Raw genomic sequence first — 21,503 nt, 5'->3', positions numbered from 1 at the left:
AGGTCTGAGCAGCAATTGGCACCTTAGTCCTAGGGACCCTTTTACAATGCACCTGCTGCACCAATGGTAAATACGTTTCTGTTAGATATAGAAAGACTCCCAATCCTAGGTCAAAATTTGACACTGTTTCTGAGGTTAGCCAACCACAGTATCATTGTTTATTTTAATATACAAATATATCTATAGATTATTCAATATTATTATTAATATATAGCTGTTAGAGATATATAAACATTAAATTGTTAATTTTAAACATTTTAATTTTGCAAAGTCATTAAATTAGTTTTTATTCAAATTTAATTGACAGGCTTTTCACATTTGATAAGTAGTATTTTTAAAATTATACTTACTGGCTCACTGGTTATGGTATGTGCTATAAAATTAAATTGCTATATCTCATGTTTTTTACTGGACGCACTGCATGAAATTCAGTGTAAAAGTAAAGTAAGTAGTTGTTCATTAATACAGGTTATATATGAAATGTTTATGAATGGAACACTTAGAGGGGTATTCAATTGTCATATCACGCTCGATCTCCCTTCAAACATGACGGGATATCGTGGGGGTATATTCAATTGATCTATTTTTTTTTGGGCATATACAGTATCACACTCTTTATGGTCAGGTTTAGCAACACATTCACTCATTCTGGCTCGCCACACCCAGGGATAACAAGCTTAAATGTGTGTAAAAAAACAATTGAATACCACCATTAAGAGTTTTTTAAATAAAAAAATCAATCAACCTGTATACTAAGGCAATCTATATTAAAGAACATTTTGTAGATATACTAATAGATATACTCAGACTATATTTAAAGAAAAAGGTTTCACACATTTAAAACAGATACCATGAAGAATTTAATCCTACATTTTGGCAAAAATAATTTTCTCTTCTTCTTTGTTTATCGATACAAACTCTATCAAATATGTTGTACAAGTTCTATGCAGCATTTGCAAGAAGAAAATGTAAACAGAACCAACATGTATATAAACAACAACAGTTGCAGAGTTGGACCAATCAAACTTCAAGAACATTTAATTTTCTGAATTTTTACTATAAATGTGTAACTCAGAAGTGCCCTTCTTTGCGATATCTTTTACTTTATCGTCTAGCGTGTATGGGGCTTAAGCTGTATCACCAGACTCCATCAGCGTTAGGGTGAGTACCAGTACTCTTTGTCATAGTTCTGCCACCTTTTGACGTAGAAGAAAAGCACCGCTTATTATCAAGTTTCAAGTTTGACGGCTAATGCTACATTATTTACTCTGCAGCAAATAATAACCATAGTTTGTTACACTTACATTAGTTACCCTCCCCATCCTTATATTAAATGTTTACCCAGCTTTTATACCAGAAGCTCTGGTACAAATGTAATAACCTCTGTTTTGCTGAAACCTGGTTTTGGCTTATAAGCATTTGCCAATTTAAATCTTTCAGTGTCTCAGCAATCTGGGGGTTATTACATTTGGTCCACTGAGTCCAAACAACCAAGCTAATAACACAACCTTTGGCACTGAACTTGCTAATGTGATCTAAGATAAAGAAAAGCACTGCCTGCTTGCCAAAGTGCCCACTGACATGTTAATGTTGTATAGCACTACTGTAAACACACCTCGAACATGTTTGTATATACTGTATCTTTTCAGTTTTTGTTATGGCTCGCTTGAAGCTCACTAGTCCACAGATGACCGTAAGAGTAGTGTGCAGGATAGTGGTTATGGCTACACTGAAAGCAATGGTTTGTAATATCATGCACATTTTACCTGTCATTAACATCAGTGAGTAAGATGCCTTAACTACTTACCTGCCACTAACGCATGGGATATGACTGCAGCCAGATGACAACCACATACCATGCATCTGTGCTGAACATATACCTCCTTCTGCCCCAGCCCCCTGGTCATGATGTCACAATCTAGGACCACCTACATCAATCCTGATATCGTCCCCCAGGGAGCCAAGCAGAAATATGCTGATCTTTGTGCGTGCAGCAGGGGGGTTATTTGATTTTCATTACACCCTGCCCCACTAAGGTGAGGGTGCAGGGCTATGGCACAGGGAGAAAGTTTAATGGGTAAATGTAATCTCTTGGCATGAGGAGAAGGGGATGGGCAGAGAGTAATTTGGGCAATGCAACTTTATCATTTACCACTGACACTGTTAAGCCATATCTCTAGGCTTCTTATTCCTGGTGTAAACCAAGTGCACCGGCTACTGTTTTCTCCTGGCATAAACCTGTGGCGAACTGTGTTACTGTTTTACAGCTTGGCGTATCTTGAGCTGTACCCTACACACAGAATCTCTTTTAGACACAATATTTTAACATGTACAGCAGAACATCCCATGGGATGATGCCACACACATTTCATTAAAGAATGAATCGGGGCAATTTGAGGTACACGTTATAAACAGGTAGTTGTGATCTGTTGCGGAATGCAACGTTGTCAAATATATGGTATAGTGCAGAGGTTCTCAAACGGTGAATCGCATCCCAGAAATGGGTGCCAACCATCTGAGCATGGGGTCATGACTCCATGATCCTGACCGCCAGGCTACAGGCTCCTCTTGTCTATTACTTCATACACCTTGGATTACTGGTTTCTTGGATCACTGGCTTAGAGATCTGAATGGTCATCAGGCAGCTCCGCCCCCCACTCCAGTCTGCCTCACCTGCCCCTCCCTGAGGCCCTCATCCACATGCAGAAATCCATGGGGGGGGGGGCACATTTCTGGCAACAAGGTCACTCTCAGGTCTTGGGGCATCTGAGCTCAGGGGAGCAAGCTGTATGTAAGTGCAGCCTGGGGTGGGGGGTGAGCACTGAGCACAGACTCTATGGTATGTGTCTGTGGAGGGAGGAGCAGGGAGAGACTCATCAAGTGAACACCCACTGTTTCCCGCTTACATCCCCTGTCACACTCTTTCATCTGCCATTACCCACTGCCTACTTGTTGTATTAGTGGTCACTTCACTTGTTTGTGCCTCTGCAATGTATATCTGCTGACCACACATATGGCGCCTATCCTGCGGTAACTTGCTTGGTCCTATAATCATTTCTTAATGTATCATTGGGTCCCAGAGCAAAATAGTTTGAGATTTAGTGTGTACCCATCCCTTTTAGTGTGGTATCAGATAGGCACTTAAAACACTAGGGCATTCTAATGTAAAAAAGAGTGCAACAGTTAATAGTTAAAGCAGTGTTTCCCAAACTGTGTGCTGTGGCACCCTGGGGTGCCTCTGGACCCTTGCAGAGGTGCGTCAGGTTGGTGGTCCAGGACCAATGTAAATTATTAATGGTGATTGTAATAGGCCAAATCAGTGCATTTTCTGAGTAAACTCACTAATACTTTTCACAGTATAATGAGTCTCTGCGACTGTATTTATATATAAACAACTGTTTATATATAAATACAGTTGCAGAGACTCATTATACTGTGACAATAAATATCTCTTTGAAGTGTAACAGTTGACGAAATATTTCGCAGTGTGTTGCTTATAGATATCATTAGATATCCATCCAACCTTTGTGCCAATTCCCAAATTCAGAAGAATGAAGTGTTCATATTGAATCCTTATGCATGCTCCAATAAGTGTTTTACACATAATTATTCTTGCTGAAGGGAATAACTAAGTACAAGTACCTTGATAGTGCTGTGTACTTCTAATATATGTTGTTTTCATGTTGTGTCAGTGTCAATGTGTGTCGATTTTATTCTTAAATATATTCTGACTACAATAAAAGTTAAGTTTTAGATAAACTTTTTTTCAAAAGCAGCGCCCCCCAAAAAATAGAGTACCTTTCTCTTGTCTACCCATGTTGAGAAAGTCGGGACCCACTTTGGGGTCAGGACCCACAGTTTGAGAACCGCTGCGCTAATTGAATACATTACAGGGATGTATCAATTACTGCATGCAGGAACAGCGCATCTCAGGTTATTTTTCACAAAAAAATACTCTGAACTTGTCAAAGAATGCATCAGTGAACACTCCCCTTTCCCATCCACCCCTTGGACTTCCCTGTGGTTGGTGTCCTGGTGAGCTCCTCCAGCTCCATGACCTCGTCATCTCATATCTGCTGTAAACTACTGTAAATGCTGGTTTACAGCAGGCAGACATCAGATAACCTGGGTTTACAGTTCAGGAATCTGGTAATCAAATGACCAGAGGCCTGAAGGTGTGCTGGGACCATTGCGGGCTGAAAGTATTTATTTTAAATTTTTAGGGTGATCATCGTGTGGTCTCATTGGACATACTGTGCTCATCACAGGCACTGGCTCCTGACTCTGCACTGCCTGTCAGACATGTGATTAACCAATAGGCTGATTAGGCTGCAGCCTAGGGCACCAGGACTTGCAGGTGCCAGCGGAGGAATAAAATGAAGGTCTAATTTGCTCCATGCTTGTTATCTTTTACCCGTCCCGATGTACCGTGGGGGGTAAAGTTCTTAAGGTGACTGCCAGATGCCTGTGCCAATGTAACATACTGATGGAATTGTCACTTTATGTACACTGTGCTACAGTGCCAGCTGGGCAGCCTAAAGCCAATGGTCACAAGGATTAGGTCATACATGCCAGTTGTATAAACTTCATTACATGATCATGGGCAGTATGAATGGCGAGTCCCTGAGCCCCTATACACATGTCTTTAGAAGCATAACAAGAGCAACATGTGTATAAGACTATGGCCCCTGGAACCTATAATCAGGCACTGCCTATCAGTGTGGAGCATGTAGGGAACTGGAGGGAATCTGTGGATAACACTATCTGAGGATAGCGTTGATATCACTGGCTGCCTCTGATATTTATTATTTTAGTAAATTTGGCCATATTTGCACTCTGATCACTAAAAAAAAGTGTCTGGAGTCGCTTATCAGAAAAACTGCCCTAAAACTTTTTCCATACATTTCAGTGAAATTAATATATGAAAAAAGTCTGTGAAAACACTCTATATCACATTATTTTTTAAAAAATAATATTAAAAATATGCCAGAAAAGAGCTATTTCTTTCATTGCTATCACTAACTAAATTATATTACTGCTATATAATAACCACAGTTAAGTCTCACCTTTTAGCCACAACTAGCTCTGATTAACATTTTCAAACAATGTTACAAAGTATACAAAGTATTGTTTCTGTGATATTCTCTACTAATTATGTTTATTTCACTGTGTAACACAAGAAATTCTGATTACGGTTAACCCCCAAATCACCTTTATTCAAATATAAAGGTGGCTGCATTGCCCTATTTTTAAACCTCTACATATGAACTTATGAGAGTGACATGAATAATGCAATGAAAGAAATGTGTTTTTTTCCTTCCTTACTCTGGAGCTCATAAATTTTACATATGAAGCACCAGTCATGTTAGATATGCAGGCAATTATTTTTAGAAACTCAGCACAATAAAAGGTAGAGGGAAAGTGAGGCATGGTGATAAGCTGGGAAAAAAGTGCCCTACTGGCAGTGACTAAAAAGAGAGTTGGCAAGGAAAAAAGTTGAAACCAATAACTAAATTGATAGGTATGCTCACTTACTTATTGTCTCTACACAATAGAAACAACCAAATGGTGGAAATGAACCAATATTCGATGCTATCCCGATGTGTGCTCCTGGGACTCCACAAATCGAAACCCAGATAGACAGGAGAGCAATGACTATATAGTACAGATCTGCACTATATAGTCAAAATCGTATGCATGTCTCATGGCTTGCTGTGCGATTTGATTGCTTTGGGATCGAATAGCAAGCCTAATTGACCGTGTGTACACACCATTAGTTAGATTGCTAGAGGAAAGGGGGAAGATGGGGGTGGGGAAGGGTTACAGTTACTAGCAAGGCAGCATCCTATCGGAGCAAGGGAAGAATCATTGCCTGTAGGCATACTTAAAGGGAGAAGAAATGAAAATGATTCCTATTTTGTTTCTGTAATCCAGCAAAGATCCACTCACCCAATAAACTGTAATTTTAAGATTCAGTTACCTTTATGTGTTTTCATTTTTGGAATGCTCTATAGAGAACGTAACTACAATAGCTATCCGGCAGAAGACGTGCAGCCCAGAGAGGAAGCAGTGCACCCCTGCAGCCTGTAGAGGTGGTATAGCGGTTGGCTAGCATTTTCCCTGCAAAAATGGCAAGATTGTTGCTACCTACCAATGGGGACCTGGCCGCCATCTAAAGCATGCTTAGCCAATTAAAGAGTAGTACCGCTCAACCCATTTGCGTGGGGGCAGGATGGCTTCCATCTCATTTTTATAAGGAAATATAAATTAAGGGGCTGTTACTGCGGGTACACACTGCTTCGTCTCGCAACCCTTAATCTACCTATTTAAATTTTATCAAGAAATTTGCCTTTGACCTCTTTAATCACATTTCTGCTGTGCGAGTTATTTTTCATTGTGAGGACTGGTGCTAAGCTATGGTGACTGGAATAATAAAATGAATGGGCGATTTATGAAAATAAGAGGAATTATGTGATAAAATACAAAAAGTTCTGGTATAGCTCTTGAAACTTGCTTTAAGACTTCTCCTTGGAATTGTCACTTGGACAACATAACTATGACTGACAAACATAATATTCCAGTAAGTTGTGGTGTTATCCAGCGTAACGACTTTATTCAAGTTAAACACTTGATATTACATTTCATAAAAATCGCTACTTTAAATTCCAATGCAAATTTTGTGAAAAATCTGCACTTGTATGTTTCGTGAATTATAGATGTTTGACAGGGGTGCAATATGTTTTTGATACTGGACATTATTGGCCTACACATTATTTCACAGAAGAGCAGCCGAACAATCCTTTGCACACAATTATTTGTATATTTCATTATTTTGCATTTTCTGATAATCTATAATTCTAGTAGTATCACGTCTTGCAAATTTTCCTGAAGGTACCCCAGACTTACCATAACTTATTATTAGTGCAAATGCAATACCAGTCACCAAAGATAGGTATACAGACCTGGGGCCAGTTGCAACATGGTTCAAAAAGTAATAAAGTGGAGAGTGATAAACTGCCAGCCAACCAGCTCCTGTCATTTTCCAGCCTGTATTCACTCTCCACTTTATCACTTTTTGAAGTTTGGTCCATCTGGCTCCCAGTAGTTTATCATATTTTATTTTACCCTGTTGATGGTTATGCTTGTTACCATATATGTTCTGTCTAGCTGTTCTGCCTATCAATAATGCTGATTTAAGTATATGGTTATATTTGCTGTAGGAAATTACAGCAATATAAACATTTTATTTTTGGAGGCATGTTATGCTCTTTTGCTGCTGATGCTTAATTAGTTAGTTTATCATATTTATATGTTATATTAGATAAGGTAGACAATGTCAAAGAGTTTGAGGTCATGCAATGGTACAACTACGGAGGCACAGCAGAATTATTAGGAGGGGTTTACTGTATATATGTTTTACTTCATCTCCTTAATAGCGCATCTGAGATCCAATCATTAGACCCTCACTAAATATATTGTTGTAATAATCCAAAAATCATTGCTTAACTGTTATTTTTTACTGTAGTCAGATACCTTATCACCAGCTTCCAATTGGCTGTGCATCAGCACCAGTCCTTGTTAAGTGAAACCATTTAATTACACAGATCATACTGTATCTAAAGTTTGCCAAAAAGTGTTCAACACTAATCTCAGATATAGTTGTACCTGGTCCACACCAGAAGACTGAACAACCAACAAGTTGTTAAACTCCACCATTCTATTATATGGAAATGGGGTTTACTTTTACTCCAGATATATTAAAGTCAAATTCCTGTTGTAGCTGAAGTCTTGTGATTCATAATGAGCGAAAACTAAAACCGGATATGTTTTAAACACTTCACAGGCACTCCAATCAGTTTGTGGTATATATACATACATTTCATCATCCATATTGCTGTGACCCACATAGCAACGTAAGACTTATATTTTTCATCCATCACTGTTTCTTTTCTTTTGTGGTTTCCCACTTGCTGCCTGAGTCCTTATTATCAGTCATGTACATCTCCCTTTTTCAGCTGTCCCTGCACTTCCTGATCTGTCTTTTTCACTTCCCCCTCGGATAATTTATGACCTGCACAAGCAGGTGGTGCCAACTTCCTCTACAGACAGTGAGGAACAAGTTAAGCCCACAATTAAACCTACAGTATGAACTATCTCAAAATGGCAGAGGATCGAGGGTACTGAGATCTGTGGGACTCCAGTTTTAAATCTGCATCCATTTGTCACATACCTGTCCATGCTGCTCATTCTATTATTCTCCAAATAAACAGCCCATGGGGTATAGCACAGAGAATGATAGGATGCTAATTACACCAATACACCGGTGTCCTCTGTGTTTAGTATAAGAGACACTGCTCAGGTACATGCTGGGCCTGATATAGAGTAGGCTGCAATTGTACATCTCAGACACATGGAAACCTATATCCACAAAACTGTAGCCTATAGGGGCTGCAATATACATACAAACTCAACATACTACATATATATGTGGTCGTACATATCTTATTGATGTCAAAGTAAATATTTGGCAGCCATGATTGTGAAAAAAAAAAAGTGCTAATATTTTGTCTAAAATAATTAACCAGCACCATAACTGGGGCTACAAGTGCTCGTCTAGCATCAGGCTATGCCAGCCTTGGTTGGTCACCCTATAATGGTGGCCCCCTGCCATGGTGTAATACCAGTCCCAGGGCCAGATGCACTAAGCTTCAAGTGATAAAATTGAGAGTGATAAACCAGCCAATTAGCTCCTACCTGCCATGTTACAGGCTGGGTTTGAAAAATGTCAGGCAGGAGCTGATGGCCTGGTTGTTTATCACTTTCCATTTTATAACTTTTGAAGCTTAGTGCATCTGACGCCCAGTCTAGTGAGCATGAAGATGAAGTAGAGTTGGCACAGCAAAAATGTGTGGGCTTCCAGAGAACTGTAGTCCTATAGTTGTTCTTAATATACTCAATGATTAAAACAAATGGGCCCACTAAATTTGCACCTAATAAATCTAGGTGTATCCAGTGACCAGTTGTGTAAATGTGTGCTTCCAGGACTAATGTCTGGATATAGCAAAGCTTGGAGAGAGATTAAGTTTAAAGAGATAAAGTACCAACCAATCAGCTACTACACAGACTGTAGCATGGCAGTTAGAAGCTAATTGGTTGTTGTTTTTTTGATCCAGCAACAATAGAAATACAGTATATAGAGAAATATGCTCTGTTCTTAAATGACAGTATATCACACTGAATAAGTACAGAAAAATAACACATTAAGGCAGTGGTTCCCAAACTGTGCGCCTAGGCTCCCTGGGGTGCCTCAGGACACTTGTACAAGTGCCTCAGGTTGGTGATCCAGGACCAAGTCACATTATTTATGGACAAAACCAGTTCTGGCGACTATCAATCATAAAATGTGTGTACAAACAGAACCCTTTACCGTATAACTGAACCTAAGGATCACATATAAACACAATTCATTTAATTGTATATTTTTTTCTACATTTTTTTGGCCTAGAGGTGCTGTGAAAAAAAGCTCTTGTACTCTAGGGTGCCGTGATTCAAAAAAGTTTGGGAGCCCCTGCATTAAGGTATAATACCCTTTAAACTGGCTTATCATAATTTCTGAATGATATACAACATTTTAAGCATATTTTACATTGGTTTATAAGATAAATATTGTGGGGGGTTTTTAATTGTAGTTTGTTATATTTACTTTATTCCTCCCAAATTGAATTATTTAAAAACAAAACATCAGTTGTCATGAGATTTGTCCTAAAACTAATGGTAATTTCTTGGAACATGTCTAACAAGAAAATGAATGTAATGAAGGACCACTACAATACAAGTTGGCCCAGTGCCAAGTTAAGGAGTGAAGGGTTGCCTCTTACTAGGGACAATGGCTCAGTGCAGTCTCTTGCACATTCTCTTTCTGATTACATTTATTTGAATGGCTGCATGAGTATAATGTGGACTGTTCATAAAGCTTGGTTGAAATTTGATTTCTGTGCTACACAGATAACAAAAAAATTGAATTAAATTTCCCATGAAAGCAACATGTAAATGGATAATGATACAATCAGTTTTAGTTCCCTGGAGTAAATCCTGTAATGGGAGCAAAATATGATCATATTTTTATCTTGGATAAACATGTTGCAGATGCAATATGGGTTTCTTAATCTTCTTGAAAGTTGTGACAAGCAGTAGAATACACAATGTCACAAAATGGCATGGGTACAACTCATTTAGATTTCAAAATCAACAATATAGGTATATTTTACATGACCCAAACACCACACCATATGTGCTTTTTAAACATCTCACTACAAAACCAGGGCATTAACGTGTAGTTGGTTCCATTTTTGCTGTTTTAACAGCATCCACTTTTCTGTGAAGGCTTTCAACTAGCTCTTGGAACATAGCTACCGGGACTCACATCTGTTCTGTCATACAAGCATTAATGAGACCAATCATTAAAGTTAAGCGAGAAGGCCTGCCTCACATTATACATTCCAATTCATCCCAAATGTGTTTGATGGGGTTTATGTCACTGCTTTGTGTAGGCCAGTCAAGGTCTTCCATTGCAAACTTGACCAACAATGTTTTGATGGCTCTCACTTTGTGAATGAAGGCCTGTGGCATCAAGATTTCATGTCCTTGTATCTTAAGGAACCCATGCTAAATCTTAAAAACAACTCCAAAACCATGATTCCTCCTGCACCAAACTTTAAAGCTGCCAATACAAATGCAGAAAGGAGATGTTCTTATAGTCTCTTTCAAACATAAATTAATCAATCATACATGATTGGTAACTCCAGAGAATGTTTTTCCACTGCTCTAGTCCAATTGTGTGTGCTTAACACTGCTTTAGCCATGTTTGGTATTGCACATGGTGATCTGAACTTTGTTTGTGTGTGCCGTTTTGCATGGATAGCAAACTCATGTAGGTCCCAATAAATATTTATTGTCCTGATTTTGCATAAAGAGCAGACTGGGACAAAGAGTGATGCAGAGGAGAACAGGCCTTTTTTCATCCTACCCTCTTCAGCACTCATTGGTCCGGTTCTGTGGCATACATCTTAGAAACTGAGCTGATGTTCTTTTCAAGATATTTTCACAACAGCAGGACATACATCTGGCCAGGAGGGGTCTAGCCCTCCCGAACTCTGATAAACACATTGGAAAGGTTCAGTTCCATACTTAAGTCACTGATAACTTCAGTATGATATGACCAATTATATTGCTAATGTTTCACTATGGAGATGGCATGACTATATGCTTGATTTCATGTAGCAATTAGCAGTGGTTGTGACTGTAATGATTCCATCAGAGTAATTATAATGGGTGTCCCAATAGTTTTGCAAATGGAGTGAATACATACCCTCCAAATCTGTGAATTTACAGAAATACGGGGCAATGTTACAATTACAATGGGGTATTCAGTGGAGGATATATAGTGCTAATTAATTATATATTTAAAAAAAAAAGAGTATTCAACCAGGAGATAAACTAAATGTACACCTCAACTCAACTTTGTTTCAGAGCACATGTGCCATGTTTTTAATTCCTTACATTGACTAGAGATGTTAGCAAACTTATGCTGAGTACACACTACTCGATATATACCCAGTGCAACATTGGGGCGGCATTTGGCAAATGTATAAAGTTGGGACTTTTGTATGTTGCTCTAGCTTTAAACATTAAACGATAGTTAAATTAGAAAGACCTTGGAGCCAAATGTAATAGGATGTGAGCATCAGTGAGAAATTTTTGGAGCCATTTTTTCAAACCGGCAATCAATTGCATGGCAAAATCAACCTGTTTTTTTCAGTGTAAATGATTGCTGCTTTAAAAAAAATGGGAAAATGCTCCCAAAATCTCTGATTTTCTGATTTCCATGCCCTATTATATTTGGCCCCTTGGCTTTGTAGTAAATGTCAGCTGTGGTGACATATATGAAATAGTTGCACCTGCCAGTATAAAATTAATTAAAATGAAAGGGAAAAAATGCAAAATATATATCTTAAATGTATCTTTTAATGTATTAAAGCCATAATTATGTATGTTTATTTTACAACTATACCATATATTATAAATATACTGTTATACATTGTGGAAGATGTCCTTTAGTTTCTCTTTTGTAAACCAATATTTCACCTTGCACTCTAATTTTGTTTTGTAAGATTTGTAAATAGGACATTTCTCCAAATAAAATACTATTAAATAAACAAGTACATGTATTTGAAAAAATAAAATATAAACAATTAATATCAGTAATGAAATATGGCTACATATAAAAGAAAACATGTTATGTCAGAACTTTCAGTGCATAAACACTAGCAAATGGTGAGACAGTGATACATTGGAAAATGTTAATACTTACAATGTCTATGTATCATCATGGTCAAGCAAATTGACCTGGAAATTGCCCAAAAACGTATTTCACTGAGAGTTTCCAATCCATGTGACACATAGGCATTAGATTTACACATTCACTAATTGCTAATTAAACACAATGAATACAGTTATGTTTTATCACCTGTGTAACATGTATTAATATGAAGTCCTGCTCACATTGGGCCTTATTCTAGTTCACTCTTTCTGACAAAATCCTTCTTAAGCTTTGTACACACGGGGGCGATAGGGGCTGAAATCGCTGGAAATATGGTCGCAGGCGACCATATTGCCAGTGATGGGAGTGTGCCCCGGCTCCCATTTTCAGCCCCGTTCTAATCGATGGTCGCAGGAGCTTGCTCCTGCGACCAGCTGATTACCTCTGCGGCACTGCCAGCAGAGGTTCCCTTTCATCAGCGACCATCTCTGGTCGCTGATGAAAAGAGGAAACTGAGCAATATATTACTCAGCCATATATTGCTCAGCCATATATGGCTGAGCAATATATCTCCCCCGTGTGTACGGGGCTTTAGATGGAGAGAATTAGATTTGGGTGAGTTATTTTGTTTCTGTGCAGGGTAAATACTGGCTGCTTTATTTTTACACTGCAATATAGATCTCACTTTGAAGTAAAACCCCACCCAAATCTAATTCTCTCTGCACAAGTTACATCTGCCCCACCTGCAGTGCACATGGTTTTGTCCATCTAAGAAGGATTTTGTCAGAAAGAGTGAACTAGAATAAGGCCCATTGTCCTTTCTAGACTACCCATCAAAACATTTAATATTGCAGCAAAAGTAAAGGCCCACAACCCCAAAATGTACTCAGCCTTGTAGAAATACTTTATATATAACATGATTATATCTCAACTGCCTCTAATTTGCTTCCCAAATGCTTATTGAGCTATTTAAAAATAAAATAATAAATAAAAATAGTAAGTCAGTTTTCCTCTGCAACATTACAATTAAAGTTCAATTAACAAGTTTATTATATTTAAAGGTGCCATGTTCTAAATGAAAAAGACACGTTTGATGCAATTATGTAAAAGTCATTGCTATTATTTATATATGTTACTTTATGGCATGGGCAGTGTAGCCCAATGTTCGCTTTCCTGTGTTTGTACTGACATGATAGTAGGTTATAGTGGCAGGGCAACCAATGCTGAGATGCCTGCAATCATGTTTTTTCCATCAGTTCATCTCTGCAAAAGTAAAGGTTTATTTTTAACTGTGGCACCATTGTTTTTACTGTACCTAACAAGTAGTTATTGTGACTGCTACCCAGTTGCATTTAAGAGTATTGGAAATCAAGTAAATTAGAAAATCTCAGATTATTATAATTTCAGATTCTATTGACAAATAAGTTTTTATATTCCTAGGACATAAGTAAAAGGGTTTATGCTAGAGATTAAACTATTTTGTTTCAGACATATAGAAAAGTATAAACAGGGCAAAAAACACATTGGGCCAGATGTATCAAGCTTCAAATAAGTGATAAAGAGGAGAGTGCTCAACAACCAGCCAATCAGCTTCTGTCATTTTTCAAACCCAGCCTGTAACATGGCAGTTAGGGGCTAATTAGCTGGCTGTTTATCAGTCTCCATGTTATATTTTTTTGTAGCTTGATACCTCTGGCCGACTATCTAGTATAGAGCACCAAGATAAGGTGGGCTCAAGAGACCTTCATTTCTCTATTTTAACATAAACTGGACATAGAGCTCAATAATTGTTTTTAATTAAAATACCAATACAATAATGGTGGTGTATTTATCCAGAGATAGCTAGTATACTGTATTTGCTATTTGGCGATAGGTTTTTTTTTCTCTTCAATTCACCCAGTATAACAGTTAGCTTCTCCTGGCCTTATTCTGTGAAGAAATGTTTTTTTTTTTTAATTGTTTCACATTTTTTATTTAATATTTTACAATTAATGTATTATTTATTAGTAGAACAGAGATCTCAATTATGGCCATTCCATTCCACAGTCCGAGTGCAAGGAAGCTGCCCAACTCACACATAAATATATCTAAAGAGACCCCATTGGTAAATGAATAAGTGAACCAGTACTGCTCAGGGCCTGTATGACCAATGCAGCTAAGTATTGTTCAGCTACTGCGGTGATGTTTTCTTACTATGATGTAAAGTAGGAAAATATTCAGACAAAAATGTACATTACTTCATAGCTAGTCTAAATTAACCTTTGTCACTCAAAGCTATTATTGCCAGGACAGCTGAATATTGCTAAGGAGTCCTGGCTATCTTTTATCCATAAATTGAGGCTATACAATCCTCCTTATCGCTGCATTTGGATAAATAGGGACTTAAGCAAGGTCCAAGTAATGCAAGTATTTTATTATATTTTCAAAATTTGTAATACTCTAATTGCTACTCACTATCACAGCATATACTGGGTTCCACAGAGCCTATCAAAATCCCTTCAATAATTATAGTGCTTAGTGTAAAAGGGAATCCCATGGAAACTGCAGAAATATGCAAGATGCCTGTTACTAGTTATAAATCAAAATTCTGCAGAGCTTTCAAGGTCCCAGTACACAAACAAGATGGTAAATGTGCATTAGAGTCCCTGCCATGGTGCAGAAGGGGTGGGTTTAGAAGTGGCCATTGACATTTTCATTCTATGACATCTCTGCGGTATTGCTTTTAGAGCTGCATATATATATATATATTTTTTTTCCTTGCACGGTAACTGACTTCTGCTAAGTAATTGCAAAGTTCTAAGATAAGGATTTTGAGCACAGTCACTATACTTGACTGTAAACCACAATAGGTGGTTCAAAAAGGGATAGTGAACTGGAGATTTATGATTTTAAAATAGCTTCTGTTTTGCATGATTGGTTTTTGGTTATGTATTCAAAACATATAGCTTGGTAAACATAAGTGCACAGCTATTTCCTCAATATCAATATTTCTTATGTCTACTGTGTGTTGTCTTAAGGTGTGTACACACGGCAGGATATGCCATGAGATGCGAGTCCTGATACGATCAGATCGTATCGGGACTCGCATCGCACGGCATGCATGCAGAGGGATAATTTAGACTATATAGTGCAGATCTGCACTATATAGTCTTGGCTGCCCTCTCTATTTCACTGCCAATTTGCGCTTAAACTGGAGCGCACGTCGGCAGCCCTAAAAAAGAATTCGATCTTCATGCAATATGGCTTCCGATGTTCACTATATCACTATATCGGCAACCTCGGAAGCCATATCGCCCCGTGTGTACACACTACTAGTCTTTTGCTCTTTCCATTTGTAATGGATATTTATACATTACTAAGCTTCTTTTTAAAAAGAATATATGCATTTTTGCTACCTGTTCAATTTCAATTGTGGAATAAGTATGACCATGCAGACTAGCAATACAATTAATGCTTCAGTGATGTCACAGGTTTGCAGTTAATGGATAGGCCCCATCCTCATCATCCAGCTCACAAAATGGCCGCCAGAGCTGTGTATTGGCAATATTGTAGGTTCTCATTGCAAAGGTTGGCTTTTCTAGCAAATGTTACTTCATAAATAGCTTAACAACTCTTGTGCTTTATACAGAAATTCTCTACTGTGATACAGAACATGCAAAGCCAAATCACATGACAGACCATAACCCTGTTTATTAAAAATTCAAAAATAGCATGAAATTAACCAACAAACTAAACTCAGATGATAACAATGACAGCTTGCTGAGCATATAAAGCTAAACCCTCTTAATTCACAAAACTCTAGCAGTTTCAGATATTTCATATTTTCTTGTAAATGGCACAAAAAAAATGTAGTACATTCAATGCAAGGTTTAATTTTTCTTCTTAATCCAAGACTGACAAACCAATTTCACTCAGCCTTATCTCTCTGACCTAGCAAAGTGCAGAAATGAAGCAGAGGCCGCAGTGGCACCAAGTGGTAATATTCAGCATTGCAATTATAATATTGATCCATGACTGTGTACTGTATGTTTGAATTGTCTAAATGCCATTTTTTACGCAACATTTGAGTGTCCGGCACCTTAAGACATATTTTTTTTTTACAAACAACCGTACAAGTATCAAATCATAAAATCAAGAATTATTTTAATAATTCTTAGCAAATGGAGGCCTAATGTATACTGAAAATATTAACTGAGAAGAAATACATGTGGTTAATTCATCCATGTGCAGGCTGACATACATATCCAGAATGGTGATAGTTTCATTATTCAGTTGTTTTCACAGTAAGTATGAAACACAGATGACAATACTGAAAACACACACACAAACATTGTGTGTATACTGTATGTGCAGCATATAGATTTTTTTTAAGATGACATGCCACCATCATGCTGTACGCACTATCTATATAATTGTGTTCATTTATTTAAATGCTCTCTTTGTATCTATTTTAATGTTTAAAGTGTTTACCAGGAAAAGCTGATTCTACTAGTTCACCATGCTCATGTTGAATTAGTACCATGGGGTAGAACACATTCAAGGACCATCATGGAGCAATGTACCCTGGGCAATGCACGTAGAAAGATGACAAACTGGCTTGAATCTCTTTATTTTATAAAGGCCTGCTTTGTTACGCTGGTGCATTAATAGATAATGTAATTATTAAGTAGTTATAGAATTATAACCTTGTTTCTTGATTTAAGATTGTGACAGCTTTATTAAACATATTTGCCTTTTATCTTTTGTGTGTGTGTGTTGGAGGTTTGTGTGTGTGTTAGTGTGAGGGTCGGGGTACGCACTCTGAGATTTATTAACTAATTAATTACTGTTAATGTTTGTCACAGGTGTCATGATTATTATCACTGTCACTTCTACATAAGTTATTCTATAACACTGTATGCAGTAGTTTCTTTGTACTGAAAATGTATGTGATTATTGATTTTATATATATATATATATACACACACACACACACACACACACACACACACACACACACACACATTTATGCATATGCACAACATTGTTACAAGGGTACTTAGTAGATATATAAGTCTGAACATTATACATGTACTTTCACTTTATATTGTAAAGTATTTGAAAATGTATTTTTTGCATTGCAGTATGAACAAATCTGCATAAATATATACTGTATACACTATAAATGTTTGCAATTCACAAGTGTACACATACTGTGCTGTGTGTGCTTTAGAACTGCATAGCTGCAAATATATACATACTGTATACCATTTCTAATGGAGTCTGTATGTACAGCACAAGGTTCATCCAAAGGAAACAAAAGATCAATATTTAGTTACAACTTGGCACTAAACAGAGCAACAGCTACAAAACTTGGACAGGTGACTCCTTATTGTGTCACCTAAACTTTTGTTACAAGACAAAAAAGTTTGGACATCTGCTGTTGTCACACAAGTCAGCTGCCTACTATTAGGAATAATGCCGTCAAGGTGGCCAAAATACTGTTTCTGTTACACGTGTGGACACGTTCCTTTCATATTAATATTCTATACAATCTATCATCTATCTATCTATCTATCTATCTATCTATCTATCTATCTATCTATCTATCTATCTATCTGTCTGTCCATCCAGCCTTCTAGATTGACATCCTAGTTTACTGACAGTATATACACTAAAACATCTGAGGGTTCATACAAAGCAGCTTTTAAATTAGGGGACCAAGAGGATAAAATGAAGCAATATAAGTGTCAGCAGAAACGTTCCAGTGTATTTCTCTATTGAGTCCTCATTAGTTCCCCTACAGGATAATGCATCGCAGTCAGCTTTGTTTATCTCCACGGCTCACACTGTAAATAGGGCTTAGCGCAGCGTAAACAGAGGTATTCCCAGTCCTTGTAACTTTTGTTCTGGCACAAAGGGCCCTGTGAGATCCGTCACAATGACAATAGCAGTAGGATGCATGGCTGGACAGTGCATTCCGCCAGCAGTGCGCCCCATCTATAGCTAGCAGGCATCACACAGGTGCAGGATGCTACTAACTACACCAACAATGTGTCAGCCTCCAGACTCCTGCTTTGTGCCTAGAAGGAGCTACAGTAAGTGGAAGTTTAGCACTACCCTGCCTAGTATATGCATCATGCAATATAACGTAACCCACACAGGGCTGAATCCCATGCATGGCAATAATCTGAGCAATTCCTGGAGCCGGTACACAAAGCACTGTGCAAGTAAGATCGGAAATGAGCAAACAGAAGAAATAAAGTAACATTACAGCCATACTCACCCTGAGATACTTGTCTAGAATCCGGAACATGGCTAGTTAGCCCGGCACAGTGCTGCTGCCCTGTGCTATGTATGTATGTAGCCCGCCTCTAGCACGTCTTACCATGCACACTGCAACTTTCCTCTGAGCCCTGGCTGGCAGAGGGATGGGGGCATGTTCCTGCCTCATGCTGCACCACAATCACTGACATCCCCAAACCCTGCTCATGCATGTAACAATAGTGCTATAGCACACTCTACAGCTAGCTAGGTTACAACACACACACACACACACACTATCTTCTATTTTTATTTTGGGACTGGAAATGGAAGGGTTAACGATGGGCACATTTCCATACACATGGAAATGAAGGCGTGATCTTATAATCATTTATTTTTAATGGCCGGAGAGGGGAGGGTGGACACGCTAGGAATGGTTTTGGGGGATTTGGAAGTGGGAAGGACAGCCTACACAGTGTAGCCAATAGCAGAGGCAATGGCAGGAGTTGTAAGGTGTTTGTATTCCTTGGGCAATGTCTCAGGCATGCTTGTGGTGCCTCAGTGACTTGTCACCTGTGCAGGATAACGGAGTGACACCTTATAGGGAGCCATTCATCAGGGTATCAAGCTACCTCCTAGGACAATTGATTGCAACATGGATGCAGATTTCTCAATATATTTACATGGATCCGGCTTTTACCCTCTTCCACTGAAATACTCTTCTCAGGGCTAAACCTCCATCCATAGTGCACCTGCTCATACCCTGCTGCCATTCGGGCATCATCCATAATAAGTGGGCTTATTTGCAACAGCTCCCGTAAAACAAGCATCCCACACTATGCCCATCTGGCAGACAGCAATCTGTCATCCCAAAGTGCTGCACTCTGCGCTGCATGTAGGACACTGGAAGGAAAAGACATGTCCATCACCTACCAGCATCCCCCGGTCCCTGCCGGGACTGAGGCTGTGCCCTGTGCTCTCCGGTAAATGGCCCAACTAAGTAGAGTGGAGGAGATCAGCAGGTGTGGTGACACCCGGTACCCCCAGCCTGGCCCTGACATGGAACGCTGCCCAGCACAACTTCTCCCACTGGAGAGGGCTGAGAGAACTCGGACCAATGATGTGCTGCAGCATCCATGCCAGGCAGCGCTGCCACACAAACTTCCCATCCACGGCTGCCCTCTCCCCTCTCACCCCCAGCAGTAAGATAAAGCAGTCAGTAAGAGAGGAGCAGCTGTCGCAGAGTGTTAGTAAGACGGTACCTTGTTGCAGTGGTAAAAGTCCAGGGGGCTGAGGCAGGTGGGGTCTGTAGATAAGTTGCCCACGCTGGTGGGGGCAGGAGGGTAGAACCTAACGTCCATCACACGGCGGCCGGTGGGGCATTAATACGGCTTGATGTTTTGTGTATATTTTTTTAATTCTCTTCTCTGGGCTCCTGTGTGAGCTTCACTGCCTCTTGCTGAGTGTGTGTGTGTGTATGTGTGTGTGTGATAGAGGCGAGGGAGGGAGTCTGTGTCTATTGTTTGAAACAACAAGACAGAGAGGGAGAGAGAGAGGAGGGAGAGGGAAGGGGTGGGGGGGTTGGGCATCATTTATTCTCCTTCTCTCAAACATCCGTTCTGTGGGCTCTCTCTCTCTCTTTCTCTCACTATTTTCAACCCCCTCTCGTTTCTCTCTCTTTCTTTCTCATGCTTCTCTCCCCACTATTTTCCCTTCTCCCTCCTTCTCCCCGTCTTTCCTTAACTCATTCCTTGCCTGAAATACAGCCCCCTAGCCATGCATGCTACAGTGCCACTACAAATTCATTCATTCATTTTTAGTATGGGTTCTCTTTAACAGATATATGCCTTATTTCCTAAGTATGCCTATATAAATGTATGTATGTGTCACCTGAAACACTCATACACAGGCTATCACTTGCAATGCCTGAATAACAGTTGATCATTAACACCTGCAGTACTGAAGAGTTTACAGGGCAATATGTAAAAGCATGTACCCTTCCCCCCATCCCTTTGTTGTGTACAAACTCTAGGATAGTTTGTCTATCTATCTAAACACATCGATTGAGTGTCGGGCTACTTGCTCTATTTTATATATATGTGTATGTCCTGAAGACGGGCTTGGCCCGAAACGCCGTAGGCATCAGTAAACCGCACTTTTGATTGTAAAGAGACCCGGAGTGACGTTCTTTATTGGGGAGTTCTATATATATATATATATATATATATATATATATACTTTGGCGCAATGTGCACACATGGACATGCGCATTGAGGCATGCTTCATTGGATGCTGGGCTGTGACAGTTTGAACCCAGCAACCATTCCATATATTCCTATTGCTGTTCACATGGACATGCGTACACTAGTGTGCCACCTATTCGTAGTTATACTTTTCATGCCAGCTTTGTTGCGTACACATTGCAGCAATGTATGTAGTATATATATATATATATATATATATATAGAAATAGTGAGTCGAGTGCCGCCGCATCCAATCTCTATATATATATATATATGGTGCTGTGAAACCCTTGTGGCGCCATATAAATAAACTATTATATAGATATATATATATATATTTATATATATACACGAATTTATATGTGTCTATCTATCTACGTTCATGTATATCTGTGATACAAACTCAGAATCTGGTAAAGTGCCATCTACATATTTGTGTATATTTGCTAGTGTGTCTGAAAATGACAAACACAAAGAGGTCGATCCTATAAAATGCGAATGGGAATCATCACAACACCGGGCGCACTTTACAGTGAATTCGGCCCTGCGAAGGGTGCGAGATAGGCTTAATTCGGGTGCCCTCGGCAACTCGCACTTTTCGGCGATAATAGGATCGATTCAATAGCCCAGTTGCAAATGGTACAGTTATCCATCCCAATATGTCTGTTATAACTGTCTTAGCTGGGATTCAGGAAAGC

General features: G+C 38.9%; 1 protein-coding gene across 2 annotated transcripts in view; it reads right to left on the bottom strand.

Moving 5' to 3' along the window:
- Nucleotides 1-20,078, bottom strand: part of TOX2 (TOX high mobility group box family member 2) — a 108,334-nt gene extending 88,256 nt beyond the window's left edge. Inside the window, exon 1 of one of the 2 annotated variants that reach the window (XM_083147661.1) lies at nt 19,825-20,078. In XM_083147661.1, the coding sequence (XP_083003787.1) occupies nt 19,825-19,923 (99 nt within the window). In that variant the 5' untranslated portion in view covers nt 19,924-20,078. Of the gene's footprint in view, nt 1-18,584; nt 18,860-19,824 lie in introns of those variants that run through there. The other variant, XM_083147662.1, reaches the window with a different exon arrangement.
- Between the last annotated feature and the right edge of the window lie 1,425 nt (nt 20,079-21,503).

Source organism: Crinia signifera, chromosome 6 (genome assembly GCF_055691185.1).
Source record: "Crinia signifera chromosome 6, ASM5569118v1, whole genome shotgun sequence".
In the NCBI taxonomy this organism is placed as follows: Eukaryota; Metazoa; Chordata; class Amphibia; order Anura; family Myobatrachidae; genus Crinia; species Crinia signifera.
Note: the sequence above shows the minus strand (reverse complement) of the source record. Positions and strands in the feature narration are given on the sequence as shown.